Below are 20993 nucleotides of genomic sequence, written 5' to 3' on the forward strand. Positions count from 1 at the left end.
CCACATTTTTCAACGTCTCCCATGAGCGCTGCAAGTCATCTAGGTTGGCCACGGACTCAAATGTCGGATCATATAATTCTTGGATTGGAGCTCTTGTGAGTGTTCCTCTTCCCATCTAAAAAAAAACCATTTTAACAGCACTGTCAGCAGTTAAGACAAATTAGTTATAAAATGGATAGCAACCAGACAGAAAGCTCCAAATTCATGATTAGCCATGATGAACTTGCAGGTGCAGACGGAGAATAGCTATGGATTAGTCCCCTTGGTTTGTTTTTGCCTTTTTCATTTGCATTTATTAGTTGCTGTTGTTTTGTAATTGTTCTGTTTAACCAGTTAAATGATCACAGAAAAATTAAAGAACAAATATTGAAAAAGAAAGGGGAAGAAAGAACTGATAGAAACCACAAAGACGTACTGTTTGAGCAATTTTGTTTAAAACCACAATGACTGATAAAAAACAAAAAGCTGTCGAGAGGAATAGAGAAGGCAGATACCTTGGTTACAGTGGCCTCAGTGTGAGTGATGGGGGAGGGAGAGCGACAGACAGGAGGAGAAGAGACCTCACTGTTAGTGCCCTCCTCCCCAGACTCCTCAGTTACAGGAGACAGGAGTGTGTGACAGCGGCCAGCCGTCATCTGACAGGCCATGCAAGAAACATTAACAGAAGAGCAGACATGCGAGGTGGATTTGGAAAGATTAATCATATGCAATGTGTTTTTTAGATAAAAGAGGCACAACGCACCTTATAAGTAAAAACACATATTTTATAATGAAGGCAGGCAAAAAAGTTTAATTAGTAAAATTAAATGGATTTAAACTGTTTAGAAGTCTTTAAGTTAAAGCCAGAAATAGCAGAATGAGTCAAGAGGTTTATTAATTAGGCGATGCCATCACAAACAAAGCAAACAGCTTCATCAGCATCAGTATGTTATGTGGTATTTTGTGTTCTTTTACCATGACGGCTTGTGCTGAGGATTTCTTTGATTTCTCCCCATCCATGTCCTGCAGCCCCTCAGGCAGCCCCTCCACATCAGTCACTGTCAGCAGCATGGTGGCATGCTTGGCCTTCACCGCCAGCATCTTGCATTTTGAGTTCAGTGAGGCGATCTGCTCTTGGTAACCTTTAATCTTCTGGGCAAGTTCCTATTGAAAATAAATGCAAAGTATCAAACTTAAATGGTGCAAAAATGAGGAGATTTCACTATAAAAATGTATCAGGCAGCACAGAGAGTTATATCACAAGCATAAATGAAGACTGCACTGAATTAGTAAAATATATTAGCCACAGATTCTATGAACTGTGTAGCACTGATGCAACTTGGCAAAGGGGAACTTGATTTGATTTCTAGCCGTAGATGCATTGTAGCTGCCCTTGACCCTGTGCAGGAGATGTGGGTAAAATGAATGAATTCATGTATTGTACTTCATGGTGAAGGATCTGGGCCTGCAGCTCCTGGATGTTGCTGGCAGGGATTGGTCGGTCCTGGATGACACGGTGTGCTTCCTCGATCAGCCCCTGTAGGTCTCTCACTTCCTGCTCGTATTGCTCATACTGCACCACTGCCTCCTGGGCAACAACAGAAAACAGTTTTGCAACAGTTAGATCAAGAGTTCAAATCTCAAAAGTTCCTTTGTTCCGCATTCAAAAAGAGTATATTCCTCAAAATATACACATTATGCATACTGTGTCTGAATGCAGGTATTGCAACAGGACAAAGTTACTGCGCAGTAGCTCCCCCTACTGTACCTGTAGAATGTTGCATTGCTGAATGGCCACATGCTGCAACTGACTGGCTTCTTGCTGCAGACGCAGAGCTGTGCGACAAATGGCAAGGTTGGGCATCACCTCCTCTGGGACCCGCAGAGCACTCTGACACATCTGGACTGCCTGCACCTGCTGCTTGAAGCTCTCCATATCTGACAACAAACGCTGCAAAAACAGGAGGTTTACATTGTGTGAAATTGTTTACAAGCTACAACATGCAAGGGAAGCAGTAAGTGGTAAATTATGGGCTATATCTCTGATTATCTAATGTTGTGTGGTTACCTGTCTCTGAGCGAGTTGTTCTTTGAGGCTCTGGCGTGCCAACTCTGGTGAGGTCAGTGTGGCTTGCACCTGCTCCAGAGCTACATGTAGGGCCTTAACTTCATACTCCAGCGCCTCCATACTCTGTGGACATTTCATAAGTCAATTGCATGTTTATTTGTTCATAAATAAGGTATCATCAGTATCAACAGGAACAGGTACATGGAAATATAAATAACATTGAACAAATAACTAATTGAATCAAATCATTTGTTTGACTTCAGATGCTTAAAATGATAATTTCCAGTTTTGAAGAGCTAATGAAACCAGGAAATTCATTAATGTTACAAACAAGTATAAAGTAGATAAGAAGATTTCCTCTGTACCTTATCTGCATCCTCCAAGCTCTGCAGCCGCATCTTGATGCTTTGCTGAAGCTCCTCTGTGTGTCGACTGAGTTCACAAACCTGTTGGCTCATAGATTCAACCTGCAGCACCTCAGACAGGAGCTCTACTTTCTCCGCCATTGACTCCAGGTCTCCGTGGAGCTCCCGAGACTCACGCAGGACAGCCTGAGCAACAAGGGCAACAAGGCAGAGAATGAGAGGCAGTTCATTCCCTGCAAAATGTGCATTTTATGAAATGTGTGCATGGGTAGAGAAACTGAAGTGCCCAAGAACTCTGAATGGATGAGTACGAATACACCTTGAACCATGTCCATCCACTTACATTTTCCTTGTCAAAATAATAAGGAGGAAAGCTAAAACATCTGTTTCAGTATAGTTAAAACAGAACACAATGTGCAGGTACATATCCAGACCCCAGCTCACCTGATACATCCGTATCTGCTCCTGCAGGTGAACAGACGAGTTCCAGATGATGTTTGCCCTCACCAGGCTTTTGGCTTTCTCCGACCACCTCACAATGAAGTCCAGCATCTCATTATACTCATCTAAATAGCAGACAGCCTGAAGAGCCAAGATAAGAGAGAGGCTAAGAAACATATTGTACTGAGAAACAAGACAAAACAATAAAGCATGCATTCCTGTGCGACTGTAACATTATCTCAAACCTTTTTGAGCCAGTTGTTCCTGCAGTCTGCCAGCCGCGTTGTGTGGTGATGCATCTCTGACAGCTTGCTGATGGCGTCGCTCAGCTGTTTGGCCAGTAGGGGGTTTCTGCGGCCAAACTCTTGTATGGCAGCGTCCAGCTCACAGAGGGTGCGACCGCAGGAGTCCAAGTCTTCAGCCAGGCTCTGTGTAAAGGAACGCAACATGTAGAATTTTATATCCTGACAATATTTAATGCTCTTGAATGATATTTAGCTTCACCGTTTCTAAACAAACTACAAATGCATAGCAAGATAGAAAAATTAAGATAACCCACCTTGACCTCTTCTTTAGCATGATCAACATCTGGAGATTTTTCCTTGAATTTAGCAGCGATAGCTTTAAGTTTCTCAGAGATTTCATGGATCCTGGAGCTGAAGTCCTCTTTTATTTCTCTGGTTTTCTGAATTTCTCTCTCTTTGGAAAGAACCTAGAACGTCAATAAGAAATGTAAACAAATGCCACACGACATTTTTTAACATACTGTTCCCTGGTAGACTTCACATCTGCTACCATTTCAGACAATATAGAAATACATCATGGTCTTATGTGCATTCAAAGTGACTGAAATGATATGATACCTGATCCTCAATGGCACCCAATGCGAGTGAGACCTCAGCTAGTTGCATGGAGATTTCAGAGGGCAATATAGTGTAGAGGTCCAGGTACTTGCTCTGTTGCTGCTCTGCTAATTTATCCACATTCTGACGATAGGTGATCACTTCTCCATGCACAATCTATACATGACAAAAACAAGACCCTCATAAATAATAATATGCAAATAACAATGTTCTGGGGCTGACGGGAGGATATTAACAAAGATTAGATTTCTCTTTTTAAATGGCAGTTATACCTCAAGCTCCTGCAGTAGAGAATCGATGTCTGGTGTGGGATTGAGAAGAAGCTCCCTGGTCTCCTGGATCCAGGCCTTCGCAACACTGAGTTCCTTTTCCACTTCCTCTCTTTCCCTCAGTTCCTGAGCTGTTTGAGCCCGCTTAGTCCTGGACTGTGTCAGAAGGCTGGAAAGATAAAATGGACTCTGCTCAAAATCTTATTTTCTAAATAGCACAGAATGCTATTACATCTAAATAATACAACTTTTAAATAATACAGTGGATACATCTGAATGTTTTCTTTATGTAGGTGAACAACAGGTTCATTTTTTCCCACTACCTTTCCATTTGGTCTTGCACAGCTCTGATCTCCTTCAGGCTGGGCAGCTCATCCTGGTCATTTGTGGGTGAAGGCACTTCCACATCGTGCAATAGGCTGAGGGCGTACTGGCGGAGCAGTGTAAGAGAGGAGAGCTCTCTCTCTAAGTCTTGGCTCAGCAGGTCGTGCTGGTCTAGCAGCGACTGCAGGGTGGCTTTGGAGGCCTTCTCCACGGCACTGTCAGGGAAACGGCTCTGGAGCTCATCAGACACTGCTCTCACCTTCACCATCTATAAAAAAATATATATAATTTAGAGAACAATTAGTGTATTTGAGCTGTGTATTTTCACATAATAACATAATATTATATAAATAATAATAATCCCATCATTATAAACTGCATATTTTCTTTCCATATAGTTTGCCTGTATACCTTCTCCCTAAAAGTCCTCCATTCCTGTGCCGTGTCCTCGAGTACTCTCTCCTGTCCCCGTGCCACACTGCGTAGTCGAGTCCAGCGCTGCCACACAGTGGTCATTGAGCGACTGATGGTGGCCTTGCTGGCATCACTCCCCACCAGCTCCAGCTGAGCGGCTTGCTCCTCTAAACCACTCAGCTTCTCTTGGAAGCCATTCACCAGTGATACAAGCGACTGAAAAAATAAGATACAAGTAAAGAAACGTGCATAACCTTCACAGATGCACCACCCTTTTTTTGAAGAAGAAGAAAAATACTTTTTTCGGCCTCTCATACCCGATGACTGCACAGCTTATCTTCAGCCTCTTGGCTTGTGGCTGCCTTTGCAGTGGAAAATTCTGTCAGCTTCTTTTCAGCTTCATTCATAATCTCAATGACAGTCTGCCTCGCCTCCTGGTATGACTTCCACTGAGCCACACAGCTAAGAAAGACAAATTATATTGGAGGATTAACAAAATTATCAACAAAATTACTATGTAATCACTGTATATTAAATGTGCAGCACCACTCTTTCATTCTCACTACCTATGAAGGACATCCTGGTGACACTGGAGCTGATCTCGGACCTCCACGCCTCTCTGCTTTGCCGACTCCACGCTCAAACGGAGCTGCTCTTTAGCTGTGGGGTTGACCAGGTTCTCCAGCTGGGGCAGCAGGCCATGCAGCTCCTCCAGGTGGCTGAGGAACTCCTGCTCCGTGGCCACGATGTCCCCTTGCTGCCGGAGACACTCCTCGTAGTTCTCCACATCCACACCAAGGCTAGCTTGCTGCAGGAAGGACACGGCGTCCTCCAGCCATTCACAGGCCGATTGCATCCTGAAGTGGTACTTCTGACACAACCCCAGAGCTTCCTCCAGAGTAATCTTCACACAAATTCACACAAAATTAACAATTGAGAAAAAAACTATAACAGCCTATTGAGCTCATTTATTTAGGTATAAAAAAGTGTATTCAGGCATTACGGTAACTATAACAAACAGCATTAAATGAATGTATAATTTAGAGAATGTAATGTTGCCTCACCTGTTTTGAGCTCAGTGCTTTTTGGACATCGGCCTGAAGCTTTGCCATTTCTTCCAGGTTTGTATCTACATGGGCCGGGACAAGCTCATTGGCACTGTTATACTCCTGTTTCTCCCTGCTACTGAGAGCGGCCACAATTCTCAGCCTGGACTGCACTTCCTCCTGCATGATTTGCTGCTTCCTGATCTCCTCCTGCACCTTCTCCACCCTCACGTCCACGATCACAGCACAGCCCAGTTCATCCCTGACCTGCTGCAGCCAGTCCAGAGTCCTCTTCATCTCTGTCTCAAAGTCTTTACTTTGAACAAACCTGTTCTCACACTCTTCTATCAGCTCCCCTACTGCAGCCTGCAAAGACCGTAGCTCCTCTTGCCACAGAACCACTTGGTCTTTAGAGGCGTCATGGGCCGCATGGTCCACACGGGGGGCAAGAGTGTCCATCTGCTCCATGAGCCTTGACAAGTGAGAGTTGGCACTCTGGAGACTCCCTGCTAGAGCATGGTAGTTCTTCAGCCTCTCCTCAGCCGACTGGGTCTCTGCGTTGACTTTAACCAGCTGCTCCTTTGTGGCCTTTAACTGAGAGTCGACCTGCATGGCCATCGCCTTGCGGTCCTCAAATGTCTCCAAGGTTTCATCCAGATGCTCTACTTTCTGTTCAACCAACCTCTTCAGGCCGTTGTACAGGCTCACAAGCTGGGTCATTTCCTCTGTGCGCCAAGGCTGACCAGTGCTCCGAAATCCCTCTTTCTTCTGGTTCAGTTCACTCACAGCTAGACCAAGGTTGCTCAGATCTGCCTGAATGGCTTTGTAATCACTCTGCAAACTGACAACTTCTTCTGTCTGCAGCCCTACAGGTTGTGTGCCAAGATTGTTGAACTGTTCTTCGAGCTCTTTAAGTGCTTTATGAGTGACATCTATGAAAGAGGTGTACTCGTTCCTTGTAAGAATAGCCTGCTGGATTTTCTCCTGTTTCTCTTTGGCTAGTGCTAATATGCTGTTATATTGGTGGGGGAGGGTGTTGAGTTTTTCATCTAAATAGCAGTGGTCGACTTCATTCAGAGTGGGCAATATTTCCTGGCCAGCTCTTTGTACAATTAGGAGGAGGTTCTCATATTCAATTGCTTGCTCAACTATCAGTTGATACTTCAGTAGTTGTGCTTCCAATTCAGCGTCTCCAACCATGAGATTGATTTCAGGAAAGGTGACTATATCAGCTTGTTTCAACCATTGGCATATTTTCTCTAGATCGGTCTTGAAATACTTTCTGGAAACTAATACCTTTTCGAGCTCCTGCAGTTTCTGGCCACATCTATGTAAGGTTTTGTCAAAGATGTTTTGTAACTCCTGTAACTTTGTGAGAATCTCATTCCTTTCTTCCTCGCTGGCATCTCTCATCAGATCCCTCCCCTGAGACCACAAGGAGGTCAGCTCACTCTGATAGGCTTTGAGACTGCTTTGGATGTTCCTGCATGTTCTTACCTGCTTGGCCAGGTCATCAGGTAACAAGGCAATGTACTCCTCTGCCTGGGCCTTCTTCTCATTCTGCTGGACCCAGGAAATTGACTGGTTAACAGCCATCAGGAACTGCGTCCTCTCTGTGAAAGCCTTGCTGAGGTGTTTTCTGCGCTGCACCACTTTCACGCTCAAAGATTCCACTTCAGATTGGGTGGCAGAAATCAGCTGTTGCAAACGCTGCCGTTCACTGAGGCCCAGACGGGCCAGCACCCTGTCAGCATCGGCCATGGCCTGGGCCAGCAAGAGCTGCTTGGCCTCCAACTCACTGCAAATGCTCAGGTGGTCAAACAGGAAGCTCTGAGCCAGCTCAGGGGGTGGACTCATTTTCATGGCCTCGGACAGGGCGGGCTGCTGCTCCTCTGCCCAGTCCCGAGCCTCTCTCAGACGGGCCTCTACTTGGCTCATATCTTCTAGCGTCACCACTGAGTCCTGGATTTTCCTCTCAATTAGGTTTTGCATTTGAGACCATCTCTGCTCAAAGTGGCTGATTTGCTCTTTTACCAGCTCCTTGTCATCCAGGTTCAAATGTTGGATGACTTTCTGTTTCTGATCTTTAAGGTCCTCAAGAGTGCCTTTTTGTTCTTCCAGGGTTACCGCAAGTTTCCGTAAAGCCTCCAAGTGCTGAGATGAACTTTCAGCATCCGTTCTGTTACAAAACATAAACAAGTAATTATACAAATGTTGCATGAAACCTGTGCAATCATTATTCAATCATTTCCCAACAGTGATGGTCATAATTGGCCTTCCTGAGGTCTCCTTCTCATAATCCCTGAAATCTTACATACATACATTTTTTCCTTACAAAATAATGTATAGAAATGGAAAAAGAGATTGTGAGAGAAAGCACAACTGGCATCTTTTTGCAGCCTTTTTTTGGCTTTAGTCTTGTCAGGAGAGTGGAATGAAGACGCAGCAGTATGTGACGGAAAAATGCAATTTATGCACAAACACACCTGGCCAGATTGTCCCACTCTTTGGAGACCTGTTCGAACAGTGCCTCCACTGCAGAGATACAGTCATGGTATTCTTTAGACCTCTGCAGGTCCTCCTCCCTCTGGCCCTGCAGCTTGTTGGCCTGATGGCAGAGGTCGAGCCAGGAATGGCTCAGGCGGTCAAGCTCTGCATGTTCTGGGGAGTCCTGGCCACCAGTCAATCTGCTCACAGTCTCGGTCATCTTGGTCAGGATACTCTGTTTAGATTGCAGTTGCTGGCTGCATTCCTGTGTGACAAGCAATATATTGGATGGTGACCCTAAATACACCCAAATAGTAAGCAGATCTCTCTTTAATCCCCACACAACTGAAGCCAAAATGTTGGATTAGATGGTAAAAACGAAATCACCAACAGAGTCATGTTTAGACTTACAGTACTAGGCACAAAGACATATGTTATATGTAGCTTTTAATAAATACCCAAAAGAAAAAGAGGTTTGACGAGGATGATAAAAAAAACTGTTCCCCATAACAGTGGTAGTGACACTGTTCCCTACCTTGGCTTGTGACAGCATGTTTTGAGCTATCTTGGTCTCCAGCTCTGCAGGCCTTCTGGAGAGACTGAGGAGCTGCTGCTCCATGTCCTGGAACAGGCTGGTTAGATCTTGTTTCTGTTCCTTGATCTCTCTCCAGCCCTCTGAAAGCTCCTGAGCACTGGACATCCTTTCCTCAATCTGTAAAAAGACATTTACACCTTCTTGCATCGAATATTTGCAGGATTATATATTCCTAGATACAGAGCAGTTGCAATCACAGTGGATGTCATGCTGCTTGTATGCATTTTCTGACTGAGTGATGAAGGAGTATTTGTAGGGCACTGGCCATAATATGCCTTATATCCATGCCATTCATTACACTGTGTTGTCAGCACACAGTATTTCATGAAACCTTGTCAGTGGGTGTAATGAATCAACATACCATCAAAGAAATTTCCTGTTTTGTTTTTTTTTGTATTTTAAATCAGTTTGTGAGTCATTATTACTAATACACTAATCATCCTAGATTAATAAAATGTGTATTTTATGTTGTACAGTGATAAGGAGAAATAACTGACCGTGAGTTTGACCTGCTGGACCTTGGCAGCTGTCACTCTCACAGCATCATCAGACAGGTCACACACAGAACACACCAAGTCCAGGTAAGTACTGGCCTGCTCCTGAAGGGCCCTGTAGTGCTTCACCTGTGTATATGCACAAGTAAATCATTCTAAATAAATTATACAAAAATAACTTTAAGCGCACTGATGCTATCACTGCGTTCCAAGAGTGTGTCAATTACCTGCTTGAGTGCCTCCTGCAGTCCAGATGGTCCCTGATCATTGAGCTGGAGCTCCTCCTGCACTGTGGAGAGCCAGGTCTGACTCTGCTGGAGAGTGTCCTGATGGCTAACGTGTTTCTGCAGCTCCCGGTCTAGACTCTGGTACACCTGTTCGACAAGGTGAGGTAATCTTACCTTCACTATCTTTACATCTTAAAATAAAAAGGCAGGTTGATCAAATGGAAAGGCTTTATAGTTAGTTAAATATATATTACTCACACGTTGAGCAGTGCTGCAAATGGCGGAGTAGCTGTCTCTGGTTCCCTGCTGGTGAGCCTGGACTTGTTGACTGATCTTAGCTTGAACTTGGTCTGTACAGCTGGCAACAAGACCTTCTCCTTTCTGCTGCAAGCTGCTGAGACGCTCCTCAAAACTGGCTATCTCCTCCATTATTGCCTGAAAGAGAACAATCAGGTGTTGCAGGTACAAATGCAGATCACGAAACGTAATCCATGAAATGTAAAATTATTTTCATGTAATGTAATAATATACACTGCAATATAACTAACATTACAGTAACAACTGTGAATATTTGCAGGACAGTGACACGGTTGGGCACCTTGTGTCGGGCAAGTTGCTGAGTGGCCATCTCCATACTGCTGGTCTGCATGGAGTCAGAGGTGACCAGTCTACTGGACATCTGCAACAGCCACTTCTCCACCTCTTGCAACTCACTGTTGTAATCCTCGTGCTCCTTCACCCACTCCACAAGATTCTGGACCTGTGTCTGAAACACAACACAAAGCAAATCTCAGTCACGTTCATATTTGTATGACAACAAAACAATATATACTGGTACATCAATTTCAAACAGAAATCCTGAATTGCTACCATTATGTAATATAACAACATAATAGTAGGAATGACATTTTTGGACTTAACTCGGACCCTCTATCCAAGACCAACTCTCCAGACTACATCTCAGCAGAAACAGTCTAACAGTACGCATACCTTAGCGGCCAAGCAGAGGTCTTGGTAGTCAGCCTGCAGGTTTTTCATATTGTCACTTATTGTAGGGTCGTGGACTGTGTCGAGCAGGGCCTCTCCTTTCTCGATGACAGATTTCACTGCTGACTCATGCGATTGCACTGTCTGCTGGATGGTCTGCATGCATGAAGGCGGAGCAGAATAATGCAGTTAAAATTATTTAGTTGTCTTGTTCTATTTTCACGGTTTCTAAAAACATGAACCAATATTTAGTTACCTTGTACTTTGCTAGCTGAGCCTTCTTCTGGTAGAGTTCAGCTTTAGGCTCTACACTTGATGCTAAAAGGTTCTTGGTCTCCGTCACCCACTGGTTCTGGGCCTTGTATTTATCCATAAAGTCTTTGGAGAGTGAGATACATTTCTCGAGGGAGCTGTGCTCTGTGCGCAGAGCCGCCATCAACTCCTCCAGTTGGAAGAGACGGGTCTCCACCTCCTCCTTTAGCTGATCTGCCTCGGGTTCCTCCAAGAATGCCATGGCTCGCTCTGTCTTCTCCCTCATTGCCTTCAGGTAAGTGTGACCCTGCTCCATGTCACCCTGAAGAGCCTGAAAGGTACATGGGCTTGGATTATCATGCTGTTGCTTCTTTTATTAGTGCAATGTTGCTGGCATTTCCACTGATGACATGTTGAAGGTCTAATGCTTATGAATGGTCTTTACAGAGCAGACAATAACACACAAAAGGCATGTTCTCTATGTCAGCGAGTGTACCTCTAGTTTCTTCATCTTTCTCTCCATGGCAAATCGGTCCACTACATCGATACTTATAGCCACAGTGCTGAAGTTATTCTGGGCTTTGCTGAGCCAGTCTGAGAAGGTTCTGAAGACACACTGAGCCTCTTCAATGCAGGACACCTCCTCCTGCAGCTGTTTGATCGTCTCCTGCAACACAAAGGCGGAGGATGAAACAATGTTAGGATCATGTCAAAATACAGATTTACAGAAAGATTTTAAAACTAAAAGTAAAGTAAAAGTTTAAAGCAACCAGGACAAACCTATCAACAAGCATGTATTCAAGTATATATATATATATATATATATAATATATATATATATATATATATAACATTAACATTATGTGTTACTGTGATACTGTGTGCTGTGTTCAAGAAGATGTTACCAGTAAATGCAGAAGCAGAGCGTGGTAGCGGGCTGTGATCTGAGTGGCTCTGGTACTGATCCGACTGCTAATATGGGTTTCATCCAGAACCTGCTGAGCCAAAAGACTGAGGCCCTCCATCTCCTCTTGATAAACCAGCACTTCCTCCTGCCAGCTCTGATAAAAGAAGGATCATTAGTGATGTTGGGGCAATTAGCTTCATTTTTCATTTCACTGGAAAGTGTCAGGAAGTTACATTGATTCCATTGGAAATGAATTTGCTGCAAGGCTCTTGTAAACTGCGGGAACTGCAGTGACCTGCTCTGCACTAAAAGTGTTCTGTCACTTGTGAGGAAATTATCCAGCAACTGAAACAGCATTGAAAACTATACATAATTATGCAGTTTTGCACAAGGGTAAAAATTATTTTCACATGCACACCCTGTGTGCACACTACGCTAACCTTTATTAGCTGGAGTTGAGCATCTTTAGTGGCGCGGTCAGACCGCCGATGGCTACGCAGTTGTGCTTTGGTCTCCATGCCCTTTAACCAGCTGTCGAGACGCTGGAACTTCTGCTCCATCTGTCGCAGTTTGGCCAGAGCACTGTTGAGCTGAGCCCGTGTGTCGGCCAGCCGGGCCTGGTACAACCTCCACTCCTGCTGCAGGGTCTCCAGCGCTCTATCCTCTATCTGAGGCAGTCCCCAGGGAACGACCAGTTCTCGACTGACCAGTAGAGTGTTTAACAAAGCCTGGCCCTCCGTACAGCGCAGCTGTAGTTCCTGTAGTGACACAGATGTGGTTGACCACTTTGAGCTCTCTAAACTTTTAGAAAACATATTACTTATGTGGAATAACATTTCAGGCTGTGTAGTAGTAACAGTAATATAATTAAATGTCAGTATTATTTACAACAATATTTCCACACTGATCATTTCCACACCTGCAGCTTTTGGAGAGTCTCCTCCAGCATATCAACATCGCCCTCCAGCTGGGTGTAGCAGGCGAGCTTCTCTTGTTCCTGTTCCAGCCAGTCCTCAAACGCATGGAGACCCCGCTGATACTCCTGGTGGGCTTTTACTAGTTCCTCTGCTTTGCCTACTGCCCTCTGAGAACACAGTGAGGATAATCAGTCGTAATCTAAGAGCTAATTGTCTTTTGTTTATGTGGCTCCTGCTTTGGTACTTTCACTTTTCACACTCTAACTGTGTGATACTTTTTAATGAATATTCTGTTGATGAATCTCACTTATCATATCAAATTGTGTTTAAACGTAAGAATGAGCCTTATTAAATGACAATAAACCATAGCTTTATGATGCCATTAAATTATCCTGTCACAGGTTTGTACATGTATAATTCTTTTGAAAGAGCAACAGAAAAGTGAACTGTATCACAGTACTGAAGCCAAAATGCATTTTAAATAGGATTCACTGCCTAGCGTTGTGCACTTCTGCTGCTCGTTACCATGGCATTGTCTTTGATGGTGTTATAGCGCTCTTGCAGATCTTGGAGCTCCAGCTGAGCAACATAGTTCTCAGCAATACTGGCACTCTTTGCAGTGATGGTGTCCAGCAGGGTGTTGTGGCTCAGCACTTCTTCATACAGCAACTGAAACAACAGGAAAGGTTGAGTAACATTATCCATCAACTGTGCATTAATTCATTGATATCTATTGTGGTTAAATGGCTCTTTGCTGGAAGATTTTAAAAACTTTCACTACTCATTTTCATTACTTGTAAGAATTTAGGGTTTAAATTCAAATATATTCTGTATTTAAACAACTATTAGAGTGGTAAGGTAATTCACTAACTCATATACAAGTCTTACAGCATGACAGAAAATTGCAGTACCTTGGCTTTGCTCAGATTTGCAGTTTTGTCTCTCATCTCTGGGCACTGTTTATCCGTGGGGTCAAGACTCTCCTCCACACGCTCAACCCACGCCACAAACTGTCGTACATCCTCCTGATAGCTGGTCCACTGAGACAGGGAACCCTCCAGCTGACTGTCAGTTTTAAAGAGTGCAGTGCGACAAAGTCAGACAACGGTAAAGTAGTTGTAGCAATAGTTGCAATACAAAACAGAAGCAGCTGCAGCGCTTACACACTGCGTGCACTTCACACTTTTTATAATTAACAGTTTGGGATTTTTTTTTTGTCAACAATGCTGTTGCTATGAAGCTACCAAAAGGGTGCTAGAAACACATTTTTAGGTGTTGTTACTTGTGGCAGAGAACAAACCTTTTGCACTGAATAGAAGCAGAGAGTAGAGCATCCCAGGAATCTTTTAGCTCCTGTATTTGTTTTTGGACTGCAGGCACTCCCTCAGCTGAGGTGTTTCTCTGAACTGACTCTCCTCTTGTGATCAGCATCTTCAGCTGGATCTCCTTCTCCTGCCGAGCGGTCAGCAAGGCCTGGTGCAACAATCACACGTGTATTTATTACAATGCTATATTGGGAATTTACTGTGATAACTCCTTGAAAACTACCAGCGACTCTGTATACCTCCAGCTTGATCATCCTGCTATCAAGAACGTTTTTGTCGGCAGTGGGGGTGCAGTAAGTCTGCAGCATGTGGCTCGTATCGGCCACCCAGTTCTGAAGCTCCTTTAACCCTTGGGAGAAAAGCTGGTGCTCGGTGACTATTCGATCGATCCGAGACGCCTTCTCCTGCAGAATTACAAAGCAGGACACAGTCAGAATATTATCACTATGAGTTTTAGAGATTTAATTCACACTAGGCTCAACCTGGTAATTGCACATGCAGATTCTTGAATGACTAATAAAGATTTAGTACAACAGGCATAAAGGAAACAAACTTGTATATCCTGTGTATAAGACTTATAGTAACAAAAGAAAGAAATTAGTTTTTAATTATGGTGTGTTAGTACCTTCTCTGTTTATCATCTGTAAAAATAACTTAAATCAGAGCTCGATCCAGTCTAGTGCCTCTGTCTCCTCTCCAGCTCTACCCCTAGAAAAGCCCCAGTGCACAGGTAGATTGGAAGGCATTACTGTACCTTGGTCAGGTTGGTTAAAGCTAGGTACTGAGCAGAGAGTTGCGAGACACGGTGCACAAAACCCTTGCCGGCCGCGTGTTCATCCCACAGCAGCTGGGCCTTCTCTTTCAGCCTGTTCAGCTGAACCTCGTGAGAGGCTAATTCCTCAAGCACAGACTGGAAGAGCACAAGCAGGTTATCAAAGAGGCATGCAAGCTGACACACAGATATAAGACAGTTAACTCCGGACACAGACTGAGGGGGTTAGAGATGGCAACATGGCAAAAAGAAAAGAGAATGAGATGTTTGGCCAGTGTTACTGTTAAAGCTCTCGGTGGTCAAGACGTGCAATCAAGGCCTCTGGAAACAGCTGGTAGATAGTTTTAAACACATTTAAAATGCCTTTTATGAATAAAGTGAGAATTAATTTCTATGACAGACACTTAAGAAGATGTGAAAATAGCAAAGAGGAGCAGAAAGATGGAATGAATTCAAAAAGCAAGCTACTGGCAGTTAGCATAAGCTCTTGGCAGTTCTTCCTAGGCAAATAATAGCTACGTTAAAACACTGTAATGTACAGTAGGTGGAATGGTGAGCTTCTGCACATGACAGGGGTAGTCAGGTTGGCACTCGAGCACTGAGTGGTTGTTGCACTTGAGCATGAGGGGCGTTCCAAGCTCGGTGGATTTTGGACATTGGTACCTGTAGCTTGTGAAGCTCCAACTTCTTGGCTGTGAGGTCATGAAGCCTCGTGCTGCTCTCCTGTACAGCCAGCTCGGTGACATTCAGACACTCCTGGAGGGGCTCGGCACTTGCCTCAAAATCCTTCATCTGAGACAAAAGGTTCTGAAACAAACAAAAGACACTGATGAGATGTTTCCTTGGCTTCAGATGTATTAATACACTGCAGGTTTTTACTGTGGGAATGACATGAAAGATGGCCCAGATGTTTAGATGCTTACTTGTAGACTTGCTTCTCTGTTGTGCAGGTTAGACATCATATTTTTCCAGTCCTCTCTGGCAGTGTTCATTTTTGCCCGAACTGCATCGACTTTGTCTTTACCTACGATAGTGGAGATGAGCTCACCGTTTGCAACCACAGCATTCAGCTTTGACTGACCTTGGTCTCTGTCACTTAGAAACTCCTGAGAGGAGAGACAGAAGAGATGAGATGACAAGTCGAGCACACAGTAAAACTCTTAATCTTGCAATTTTGGGTTATTTAGTTACAGTTACATTATGTATAAGGTTAAAAAAAAGAGACACGGTACTGAAGTGTTAAGTGGTAATCAAATCAATTTTTCCGACAGCATGAGGTCTCTGAGTGCTGTACCTGAATCTTCTGCAAGCTCGATGAGGCCTCGTTGAGATTTTGAGGTACATCAAAACACTTGGCTGTGTTGATTTTGGCATTGACCAACCACTGCTGGAACTCTCTGAAGGCGGAGCGGAAACCTTGTTCCAGCAGCTTCTCTTTGCTCTGGCACTCCCTGGACGCTTGGAGACTCAGACTAGAAACAAGTATAAAAGTAACATGTATAATTGTTAATCAATTTAGAGATCCATTCTTTTTTTCTGTGTGTGACAGAAAACTGAAAACAGAAATGCTTTTACTTTGAAAAAAAAAAAAAAAAAACCTTGTGAAATGTTACATTTTTGGTGACAGTGTGTTAGAGAGGTGTCGGTTCAGTTATATGGTAACTTGTCGTTGTAGCTTGCAGTCTGTGGTTTGTTGTATTAAGCTGTAGCTTACTGTAAAGTGTTTCTAATATGTTTGCTCCTCCAGATATGTGAATGTAGTGGTATGAAATGTTCAATGCAATTCAAAAATACACAATTACACTGTGGACGTTGCAGCCTTAATCATTAGTCATTCATTGTAGGGCTATTACACTGCATTGCAATGAACTGTACAAGTCACTCCTGATCAATACTTCTACAACAAATCCTGTGTAATGATCTGGAAAACATCTAAAATATCTAATATATCTTATAAATTAGACATAAAATATCTAAACGCTAAATGTAGTGACAGTTTACCTTGAAGAACCAGGACTATTATCTGCTATATTCATTCATTTTCTCACCTGTTGTATTCTTTAATAAGAGCAGACACTCTCTCAGACTGTGTGCCCATGTCTCTGGAGAACCGGCACAGATCGTTGAGTTGCGTCTTTAGACTATCAGACATGGGCTCAGCTTTGACAAGTTCCTCTAACATGTCCTGGATGGAAAACAGATATCATGAAGTGATGAACAACCAAAAGTATTTTATATGTTCTCGTAAACTACCGCTATTGTTGCTTGTTTCGTATTAAAGGTGGCTTACTATTAGGACTGCATTAAGCCAAGACCTACCTTTGCTATCTGCCACCGCTTAACAGCCTCCTCTCCATCCTTTTTGTCCTCTGCATGGGCCAAACGAAGACGCCAGTTGTGTAGCTTACGGTTGAAATCCTGCAGGTCGTGCTCGAGCTGTGCTGACAAGCTGCTGAACTCTTGTTCAGAGCTGGCTATCTGGGAGAGGGCCGTCTCCAGACTGGCCCGTGTCTGTAGCGCTCCACGTTCCCACTGTTCCCATGATGACAATAAGGCTGCTTCCTCTCGCTCCATAGCCTCATAGCCCCCCGAGCCAGTGTGATCTCTCGCCACTGCCCCACATCTTTGAACCCGATTCAGCCTCTCTCTGCCTCGCTGCTTAGAGTCAAGCAACTCCTGAGAAGAGAAATTTATCACCTCTGTCAACTTAAAAAAGTACTAGTTATAAGTTTAGAGAAGTGCTATCTTTAAAGCATGTAATTTTAAATACAGTTTTCCCCAGGGCCAAAAGGGCCTAACAGGAGTCTTCTCAGGTATGCTGAGGTCTTCGATCATATTAAAGGGAATAATAAAATATAAATCTGTCGTCACAAGTGGTAAAAATGACTGGACATTAATGCTCAGTCTTTCCTACACGGAGAGGAGCTCAGTTATCCTAGAATCTCATCTCAGAGTCAAGCTACTACTCCACTGAGAGGATCCAGCTAAACTGGTTCAAACACCTACTAACAATGTCTCCCAGGTGACTCAATGTGGAGGTATTGAGGCTAAAGCTGGGATGGGAGAAGTCCCAGAGTAGATATGACAGAAAACACACTGAAGGTCAGACATCTCTCATCAGGTAGTACAACATTTTTGAGTTTCTCACCTGCACTTTGGAGAGTTTTCTTTTAATAGAGAGTGAGTTTCCTGACAGGTCCGACCAGCGCTGGAGTTCCTCTTTTGCTGAGATCAGCCAGTCGTTGAAGTCTCTCACAGCATCAAGATACTGCTCATGCTCAGACACAATGTTTTGCATGGACTGCACTTTACCCTTTGGGGATAAAAAGACAATGTAAACATCGACTACTGTGTACGGTACTGTGTAAAACAGCTAAATGTCCATCTAAGATACTAATGTACTAGTGGCCAAACTTGCATGATATAACCAGCTTCTCAGACACAATTTGGAAACTTAGATCAGCTTGTAAGAAAAGGGTCCCATGATGCTAAGTGTTTGCTCTGTGAGAGTGTTCTTTAATGTTCCCATATCCACACCTTCTTTTTTGCTGACCCAGTTTTCCTAAATTATTCATCTAAGGTTTGGCAGGTATTTGCAAATACTATTAACCAATGCATGTATCTAGATCACCTTGACAACAGCTGAGATATCAGCAAAATGTGCATTGAGCTCTGCCCTCGACTCTGGTCCAAAGGTCTGGTCGCCAGTTTTTTCATGCATCTCCACGGCTTTGTCTGTTAGGCGTGACAGCGCTCCTGCGTGAGCGTCCACGTCGGCCAGGATGGCTCTGAGTCGCTCAAGCAAAGCGGATTTCTCTTTGAGGCCAGGCTGCTGAGGCAGAGTCATCCCAACCTCCTGCTCCACTGACTCCATCCACTGCTGCAGCTGGCTCTTGTTCTCCTGAAAGCTGGTCCACTGGGCCACGGTCCACTCCAGACGACTATGAGCAACGATAAAATGTTATTAAGCAAGGTAGAACAGCACAATGCATGTTACTCTGGGTTATGAACTACGGTGACACTGTTATCAGCCTTCGATCTGACAGTTCTCCCTGAAAGAATAAAAGAGGACACATTTCCTACCTGTGGCAACTCATTGAAGTCATCAACATATTGGCCCAGGCATCCTTCAGGCTCTGTAGCTGTGAACAAATGGCCTCCTGCCCCTCCATTCTGTTGTGCTTCAGGACCTGTTCTCCTTTTCCCACTGTCATGTTGAGCTTCACTTCACCTTCGCCTTTCATTAGCAGGATATCCTACACACAGAGGAAAACAGTTTTACAGCAAATAGAAAAAAACATGGACTCCAAAGTAGTATGTTCTCTTTGATCAGGGCATTATTCACTGACCTGTACAAGACCCAGCCTTTTCTCCAGAGTCTCTTTATTGCCAACTGTGCTGTTGAGTGAAGCCAGGCGCTCCTGGACTCCGTTAAGCCAGGTCCAGGTAGTCTGCAGTGTCTCTTCAAAGGCCTGTTGCTCCTGTAAAGTGAGCTGGCAGCTGCGCAGCCGTTCTCTCACACGCCTCAGCAAGGCCTGGTGCTGTGACTGCAGCTGAGCTGACACCCTCGTCTCACTACCGTCGCCTCGCCCACCTTCATTTAGCGCCTGGCCCTCCTGGCATAAACGCTCAAATGAGTCCCTAAATGGAAAGAAGTAAAATGTTTTAATATGTTCTTTGATGAATGAATTGGAACAATAATTAGGGATCCTTTTAGGAATACTGTCAGATGCTACAAAGACATTAGAAGCCTATCTTGTTTTATTAGTAGAAACACAGAGTAGAGGCACCTTTCTTTGAGCACTTCCTGCTGATATTCCTCCACTTGCTCAAGCACAGCCTTTTCAGGACCACGCTGACTGGCTTCCAACAGATCCGTGGTCATCCTCTTTTCCATATGTTCCAACCACCACCTGAGCTTCTTGAGGCGACCCTCGAACCTATAAGGAATTTCGAATGGCATATTCATAAATAGAGGGGTTTGCAATGTGCTTTACAGAACCGGTTCATGTAAGTCTCTTACCCTTTCATGAGGGATGCGCTGTCCTCCAGGATCTGTTGGTTCTGTCTGCACTGCTCCACAAAGCTGTCCCAGTCCTGCTGGATGGAGGAAAGGTGCTGCTGGACCTGCCCGGCACTGGCTTTGGGAAGATGGAGTAGGAGCTTCTCTCCTTCTTCACAGACCTGTGTGAGACGGACCTCACCCTCCTCCACACGATCCATGGCGCCCTGACAGATAATCCAAATCACTTTTAGCTTTGTACTCGTAGCTCCTGGCATGTGTGATATTTTCTGAATTAGGACCTAGCTTTACCTTTAGTTTCTGTAGTTTGCGTTCAACAATTTGAGTGTCTCCAGATCGGTCAGAGCATTCTTTCACTATCTCCCTCTGTTCGGAAAGCCAGCGATGGAACTCCTGAACTAGGTCTGAGGAGCAAAGGGAAAAGAAAATGAATATCTGGTGGAGACTAAAACAGAGTCAAGTTTAAACTCACACATACATGCCTTCCCTCGGATAGGAAAAGGAATAGGCTGCTAGTTGTGTAATGTATTGCAGAATGTATACATTTACTTAGTATTACAATAGTGCGGCATGTAAGCCACCACATCAAGCGGCCACTTAGTAAAACTACACATTTCCCTCAGATGTTTTTCAGATTTCTTACCATTGAACTGCTGCTGAAGACAGTTCTGCAGTGACGCGAGTGTCCTGGCAGACAGCTGGTTCGCAGACTCATAGGTCTTGATGAGATCAGTGAGTGCTGAACCCAGACCAGCCAGCTCTTCAGAGGGATATTTTCTACACAGGGTGTTGAGGCTCTCCCTGGTAGAGTCAATGCTTCCCTGCTGATTTTGCAGCTCTTTCTGAAGGTCCTTCGAGTATATGTAAAAAATTGATTAGTAGTTGATTCGCTTCCTCACATTCTCATCTCTGATATTTATAGGAAAAGAAGGGTTGCTTAGGATTAAGATCAACACTGTACCTTCACTCTGCAGATGTCCTCAGGATCTGATCCAGTGGGAGAAGAAACCAGGGAATCCTCCATACTTTTCAGCCATGCAGACATCTGTGAGATGTAATCCTCCAGCTGTTTCCTTTGGAAACTGAAGTCCATGAGGTTTCCCCTGGCCTGCTCATGGAGCTTCTGAACAGTGCTGATCTTCTTACGCAGGTCATTCTCCAGCACCTGAAGCAAGAAGAATTAAAGTTTGTGGGTGACACATACAGTATGTATATGGAGAAGGGAGCCCTACTTCTTC

At 44.2% G+C, this 20993-nt stretch overlaps 1 protein-coding gene across 1 annotated transcript in view; it reads right to left on the reverse strand.

Moving 5' to 3' along the window:
- The window catches only part of syne1 (spectrin repeat containing nuclear envelope protein 1), a 76855-nt gene that overhangs the window by 25537 nt on the left and 30325 nt on the right, over positions 1-20993 (reverse strand). Inside the window, exons 45-92 of the mRNA XM_022750757.1 lie at positions 20717-20920; positions 20399-20606; positions 20047-20159; positions 19756-19961; positions 19523-19672; positions 19082-19373; positions 18816-18988; positions 18364-18673; positions 17881-18045; positions 17052-17408; positions 16781-16917; positions 16027-16204; positions 15656-15838; positions 15396-15539; positions 14715-14870; positions 14200-14364; positions 13936-14108; positions 13547-13700; positions 13161-13304; positions 12638-12802; positions 12159-12476; positions 11717-11872; positions 11308-11478; positions 10816-11142; positions 10563-10715; positions 10171-10338; positions 9831-10007; positions 9573-9719; positions 9349-9474; positions 8792-8968; positions 8256-8521; positions 5788-7948; positions 5290-5627; positions 5041-5185; positions 4721-4939; positions 4309-4577; positions 3989-4154; positions 3717-3872; positions 3413-3565; positions 3099-3281; positions 2857-2994; positions 2413-2598; positions 2048-2170; positions 1748-1930; positions 1424-1567; positions 955-1143; positions 443-635; positions 2-90 (exon numbers count right to left, since the gene is read on the reverse strand). Of these exons, the coding sequence (XP_022606478.1) occupies positions 2-90; positions 443-635; positions 955-1143; positions 1424-1567; positions 1748-1930; positions 2048-2170; positions 2413-2598; positions 2857-2994; positions 3099-3281; positions 3413-3565; positions 3717-3872; positions 3989-4154; positions 4309-4577; positions 4721-4939; positions 5041-5185; positions 5290-5627; positions 5788-7948; positions 8256-8521; positions 8792-8968; positions 9349-9474; positions 9573-9719; positions 9831-10007; positions 10171-10338; positions 10563-10715; positions 10816-11142; positions 11308-11478; positions 11717-11872; positions 12159-12476; positions 12638-12802; positions 13161-13304; positions 13547-13700; positions 13936-14108; positions 14200-14364; positions 14715-14870; positions 15396-15539; positions 15656-15838; positions 16027-16204; positions 16781-16917; positions 17052-17408; positions 17881-18045; positions 18364-18673; positions 18816-18988; positions 19082-19373; positions 19523-19672; positions 19756-19961; positions 20047-20159; positions 20399-20606; positions 20717-20920 (10998 nt within the window). The remainder of the gene's footprint in view (position 1; positions 91-442; positions 636-954; positions 1144-1423; positions 1568-1747; positions 1931-2047; positions 2171-2412; positions 2599-2856; positions 2995-3098; positions 3282-3412; positions 3566-3716; positions 3873-3988; positions 4155-4308; positions 4578-4720; positions 4940-5040; positions 5186-5289; positions 5628-5787; positions 7949-8255; positions 8522-8791; positions 8969-9348; positions 9475-9572; positions 9720-9830; positions 10008-10170; positions 10339-10562; positions 10716-10815; positions 11143-11307; positions 11479-11716; positions 11873-12158; positions 12477-12637; positions 12803-13160; positions 13305-13546; positions 13701-13935; positions 14109-14199; positions 14365-14714; positions 14871-15395; positions 15540-15655; positions 15839-16026; positions 16205-16780; positions 16918-17051; positions 17409-17880; positions 18046-18363; positions 18674-18815; positions 18989-19081; positions 19374-19522; positions 19673-19755; positions 19962-20046; positions 20160-20398; positions 20607-20716; positions 20921-20993) is intronic.

This window comes from Seriola dumerili, unplaced genomic scaffold (assembly GCF_002260705.1).
Source record: "Seriola dumerili isolate Sdu_G_001 unplaced genomic scaffold, Sdu_1.0 BDQW01000149.1, whole genome shotgun sequence".
NCBI classification, from domain to species: Eukaryota; Metazoa; Chordata; class Actinopteri; order Carangiformes; family Carangidae; genus Seriola; species Seriola dumerili.